Source organism: Emys orbicularis, chromosome 8, assembly GCF_028017835.1.
Source record: "Emys orbicularis isolate rEmyOrb1 chromosome 8, rEmyOrb1.hap1, whole genome shotgun sequence".
Taxonomy (NCBI): domain Eukaryota; kingdom Metazoa; phylum Chordata; order Testudines; family Emydidae; genus Emys; species Emys orbicularis.
In genome coordinates, this window is record NC_088690.1 from 56,345,046 (window position 1) to 56,351,045 (window position 6,000).

Below are 6,000 nucleotides of genomic sequence, written 5' to 3' on the forward strand. Positions count from 1 at the left end.
GGGAGTCTGCCAAAAGTATCCCATAATCCCATGGGCTGACTTTCTTGGTCCTCTGAACAGTCAAGTTTGGTGGACAGTCAAGTTTTCCCCACCCTGCACCATGAACAAAGGGCTAGAGCAGCCACATTTTGGGAGGGCGCTAGGAAGTCTGGGATAGGGTGGTTGGACTTGCTGCAGCCTCAGTTTGGGACCCAGGTTTCAACAATTCCTAACCTGGGGTTACAAATGAGCAAAGACACTCAAGCCCTAGGTTAACAAACCCAGGATCTGCCAACACGAGGTCTACTAACCCTAGGCTTATATTGCAGTGTATGGGGTATGTCTACATTGCAATGTAAACCCAGGGTTAGTGGGACTCACCCTGCATTCGAGAACTCAGGGCTTGAGCGTCTACATTGATTGTTAACCCTACATTAACCTGGGTTCAAACTAGGGCTCTGGCATCCTCACTGCAGCACGCAGACCCAAGTCAAGCCAACCATATCCCAGATTCCCTAGTGCCCTCGCACAATGTGGCCACTCTAGCCTTTGGCTGTGGTGCACTGTGGGAAAACTTGACTTTCCACCTCTCATGTGGCGGGAAGTTTGAACAGCCTGCTGAGCAGTCATTTTGGTCAGTGCGCTCCCAGCTACCGGAGCCAGCAACACAGAGGAGGCACCTTTTGAAGAACTTCTCATGTTTGCACTTGTAGTCCTGTGTCAGGAAATGGGCAGAGCTTCTGTGAGACATGGGTGGACATTTCAGCAGTGTTTTCTGACCCACCAAAGACACCTGACAAAACTTGTGATGGAGCAGGACGATGACGACAGACATGGCAGATGCAAACTGGCTGAAGCTGCTGATGGCATTCATTACAGCCGCTGGTGACTTGGGCTTCTGGAGCAGGGCCACAAGCACAGCCTGGTGGGGTCACAGCATCGTGCAGACCTGGGATGACCAGCAGGGGGGCCAGAAGAAGAAACATGAAGTAAGCTACATTTCTGGTGCTTTGTGAGCAGTTTGCCGTGACACTCCTCCATAAAGGCATTCTGATCCAGAAGCAAGTTGCTATAACCGTCTGGAAGCTGGCTACCCCAGACTGCTACAGGTCCATTGCCAAGCAATTAGGTGTTGGAAAGTCGACTGTGGGTAAAGTGGTGGTGGAGGTTTCTGAGGCAGTCAGGTGTGTGGTTTACCCCAAGGTGGCAGCCATACGTGATATTGCTGAAGTAATTGCCGGCTATGAGAGAATGGGGTTTCCAAATTTTGGATGGACATCAGGGGAGAAAGCTGGAAAATGGGGAGGACCCAAGAGGGGTGGATAATCTAGATGAGGGAGGAACAAAGTCTGGACAAGAGTGGAACAAATACACCGGACCACCAGAAAATGGCTTTGGGAGTTGTCTTTGATCCAGTGCCAGATGATCTCTAAAGCCAAATTCCTCTGGCATCCCACACTGAGTACTCAAGCAAACAAACTTCTAACACGGATACAGTGAGATCAACAGAGAGACTCAATTTCAGTAACTATGTCCAGTCTAGGAAACAGCAGCCACTCCCCTCTCCTGCTCTGCAACTGGGCAAACCAGAGAGGAGACCCCGAGAGATGAATCGCTTTGTGAGCTGCTTTTCCATCTGGACGCACCTCTGGGAAATCAACTCTCAGACTGAAAAATAACAAATCATTTTGTAATTTGAGGATCTAAGTTAAGGCACCTAGTCCTGCATCTCAGTGCTCAGATTGGCACTTGGGCACCCCAGTCTGATACTTTCAGCTGGTCTGAGTGCTCAGGGACAGGATTGGGTGCCCTAATTTAGACCCGAGGTTTGACACTTGGGATCCCACGCAAAATAGGACTGGATTCTGGGGGGGGAAACAGCCCAACACCCTCTCCTTCGATTAAAGCACATGAGAGACTGAAGACAGCAGCTCACTGCAGATTCTGCTTTGCTTCCTGCAAGCAGCACCTGCTTAGGGGACTAACATTTGTATCGGGTAAAAATAATGCTGTTTAGCACGTGGCAGTTTATTTGCTCAGATATTTCCGGATATGCTTAAGAGCACTAAGTTGTGGGGAGTTGTTTGAAAGGAGAAAGTGCTTCAAAGAGCTGGTCAAGATGTTGTCTCACCTTCCACTGAAGGTACACAGCTTCCATTCACCAAAGTGGGGCAAAGCAGCGGGGTTCTGTCTGAATCCTCGCTAAGTTTGGATGACCAGGTAGCATCAGTTTCCCAAAATGCCTTCTTCCACCACTAGCTTGCTAGGCATCTTTATGCCTCCCTGCCCCACCCCCCAGTGAGGGCCTGTCCACAGCACTCCATGCATTTGTCACCTCCAGGCTGGGTTGCTGTAACTGAAGCTGAATGTGAAGACGATGCACAGGCATGAATGTGGCTTCACCTTCACCGTGGCTTAGGCCACAAAAAGTGAGCACATCAGGCATGTGCTCAAGTCCCTCCACTGGCTCCCAGTCAGTTTATGATGCCAATTTAAGACCCTGGTCCTAGTTTTCAAAGCAATGAATGGCTCAACCCCCAACTACCTCAAAGACTGAATTTTGATCTAGGAACCCCCGTGACAGCTGCACTCCCCCGGGCCTGGGCCAATGCAGATCACAAAGCCTAGGTTGAAGCAAGTGAGAGCTGGGGACAACGCGTTCCCTTACGAGGGCATCCAGCTGTGGCACAGAGTCCCAGAGGCGATCAGGCCAGAGCCTGACCGTCTTCAGGAAATGTTGCAAAGCCGTCCTCTTGGAGGAAGCCTTTCCACCACCATCAGTGATGCTCACAGTTCAAATACCCCGTTTATTTCCAACCCCCTGTTCCCCCCCCAAAAAAGCCTAGCCTAAAGGAGCAGCTTAACACCAAAAAGGGAGATGTTCCAGAGACCCATTAGGGACTTGGTATTGATTTTAGGTGAGGGACTCTCATGCTACAGTGATGGGTGGCAGGATAAAATCTTAAGCCAGACAGACACATGAAATGCTTTAAGTGGAAACAGTGGGATTTTAGGACTGAGCTTTGGTTCAAGCAGTATCATTAAATACTCCATCAACTCACTGTACAGAACATGCTACTAGGGAGCTTTAGCAAGATCGTAACTGGAACAAAACCCAAAGGAAATGGAGCAGTGTCAGTGTCATCTTGGGAAGAAAAATCCCAGGATTGTAGGGCAAAGGGAGCAAAGATAAACTTTAAATTAGGTGGGTGGGGGCTGTTTGTATTAGATTTAGAAGGTGCCAAGTGAAGCCAGGAAACCAGCTTGAAACTCAGCAACAACGCTGCTAACAGATAAGGAGCCCAGCTGGATTTTCCTCTTTTGAGGAGTGCGGCTCAGCCTTGCAGAGGAAATTCCCTCATCACTCTCTCTTCCATTACTGTGGTTGGACCCAGACCAGATTTTGCAGAGTGATCCATAGAGACGGGCCCAAGTCAGAACCTTTAATCTGAAACCCGACAAACCACAGTGGTTTGAATGGAATGGAACCTGGATCTGAACTGGCTTTGGATTAGGTTTTGCCAGACTGAAATCTTGCCAGCCACCACTGCCAATGTCTCCATGGGAACTGAATACGCACACGCTGGAACAGAAGGGCCAGTTCGGCATAACCGTGAGGTTAAACTTGCCCCTTCTGCCACCTCATCGGTACTTACTGCTAACATTTGGCAACAAGCAGCTATTTTGGAAGAGCTTTTCCATGACAGACCCCAATTCAGCAGCTCCTCCAGTGAAGTCAATGGGAGCTGTGTGTGTGGAGTGGGACCGCAGACTGAGGCCCATAGGAAGGGAACGCACTGAAAAGTCCTGTAAGAAAATACGATCAGAATACCTGCCGGGCTGTCTACGCTTCACGCATAGCGGGTGATTGTTAACTCAAGGAGACATACCCACACTAGCTCAGTTCGAGCTACCATGCTAAAACATGGCTGTGCAAGGGGCTAGCTGCCCCAAGTACATAGCTAGGTAGGATCGTGCTCAGGGTAGCTAGTGCCTCCTGCCACTCGCACTGCCCCAGCTACACTTTATTTTTAGTGCACTAGCGTAGGTGTGGGTCCTGGAGCTAGAATTTGTATCTCCAACTGGCAGTGTAGACATCCCCTGGGAAGTTGCCAATTAGCCTCCTTAATGACATTCATGTTTCTGGCAAAGACTTTCCAGGAAGTTTGCAGAAAGAGTGTAAGTTAAGACTTAGTTCCTTCAACACATCACAGAATATTTCAGCGTATCTTTCGTTTGAGTCAGGGACCTGTGAGCTGGTTCCTGGGCCAGCATCGCCCTGGCGCGGGAGACTTAGAAGGTTCTGAAACGTCCCTCTTTGCATTGCTCCCAGATGGAGGTGATTGTCGGGGACTTTGGGATCGTGGTGGTGCCCCGGGACGGCACAGACACAGACCGGATTATGAACCATTCCTCAATACTCCGCAAGTACAAAGTAAGTAACTTTGCACAACACAGACATTCCCTGCATCATGGCTGGGACTGGGTCCGCTTGGCCTGGCTCTGCCTTCCGCCCCCGGTTTCTTACTGTGCCATGATGCCATTGCGGGGCAGGCCAATGGGCAGGCTGAGCTGGCTGTGCAGTGGCAGCTATGAAGCTTTACCGCTGCACCACTTCCATAAAGCAGCACCAATACCTGCAAAGCTCCCAGCCTCTGCAATCAGGGAGACATTCATCCCTGTGCACAGGACTAGTGTGAGGCCTGTGTGTCACTTACGTCTTCAGCACTCATAGGCCTTGTTCCAGACCTCAGTGACTGGGATGGAGAACCCAGAAGCCCTCTCACCATCCCCAAGGAAGTGCCCAGCTGCCCATGTCACCTCTGGGCACTAGTGTCCTCACGGCCAGAGAGCCCCGACATGCTGGGTGCACAAGCCATGAGGAGCAAAGGGCTGAGGTCAGTCATGTTCATTTGTTCTTCTCGTTTTCACCACAGAACAACATCCTGGTCGTGAAGGACGACGTGAACCACCCAATGTCTGTCGTCAGTTCAACTAAAAGCAGGTGCGTGACTCGAAGGGCCTCCTGCTGCAGAGTATAGAGACCCGACCCGCCCTCAATTCCCACTGCAGGGCATCTCATCTCCCACCCAGTAGACCCAAGAATTTCCCACAATCCACCACAAACATTTCCCCATCTATCTAGGTACTTACATGGCCCCATCTCCATAGTATCTGAGCACCTCATAATCATGGCTCCACCATGTGAGGGAGGGAAGTGGTCTGATCCCCTGGTTACAGACGGGGAACTGAGGTACGGAGCGATTAAGTGACAGGAGGTCAGTGACGGAACAGGGAATTGAACCCATGTCTCCTGAATCCAGTGCCTTAACCACTGAGCCGTCCTCCCTCGGCAGCCTTGTCCCATCCACTTGCATTGATCACACACACGTTCAGACCAATGGCTCCTTTGGCTAAAATGTTACCATGTGCATACATGTGAGAGACAGTGACCCTCGTAAATGCACCTTCCCTGTGGAGCTGTGACCAGCTCCTCCATGGACTGAGCTCACATGAAGCCTGATTTGAACCCTATCCAAACAGCTGCTTCCTGTTGGGGAAGAGAAAACAGGCTGGGGCAACGTGGGGCGGGTAACTGGCAAGCACTGACTCCCTCTGTTCTCTTGCCCCTCCAGACTGGCCCTGCAGCATGGGGATGGACACGTTGTGGATTACCTGTCTCAGCCCGTCATTGACTACATCCTCAAGAGCCAGCTGTACATCAACGCCTCTGGTTAAAGCCTGAGGCACTGCAGCAAGGCAGCCCCACTGCTCCACTTCCCTCCAGCTCTCCATCACACTTCTCGCTCTCTGTGTGTCTGTCTGTCTCTCTCTCACAGCCTCCGGCGCGTCCGCCTGTCTCACTCACTGACTCTAGCGCTCCATAGTGCAGGAATCTCCAGGGAGCTGTGGCAAACCCCCAATGGTACACAGCTCAGCAATCTGCTTCGGAGAACCCTTCCCCTTCATACACCAGGGGGCAGGGGGTACGGTAAATAGAGATGTACCCAGCATGCTTTA

The 6,000-nt window shown here is 51.0% G+C and overlaps 1 protein-coding gene across 1 annotated transcript in view; it reads left to right on the forward strand.

Moving 5' to 3' along the window:
- Positions 1–5,718, forward strand: part of NMNAT2 (nicotinamide nucleotide adenylyltransferase 2) — an 84,640-nt gene extending 78,922 nt beyond the window's left edge. Inside the window, exons 9-11 of the mRNA XM_065410074.1 lie at positions 4,313–4,414; positions 4,917–4,984; positions 5,616–5,718. Coding sequence (XP_065266146.1) covers positions 4,313–4,414; positions 4,917–4,984; positions 5,616–5,718 — 273 coding nt within the window. The remainder of the gene's footprint in view (positions 1–4,312; positions 4,415–4,916; positions 4,985–5,615) is intronic.
- The last annotated feature ends 282 nt before the right edge of the window (positions 5,719–6,000 follow it).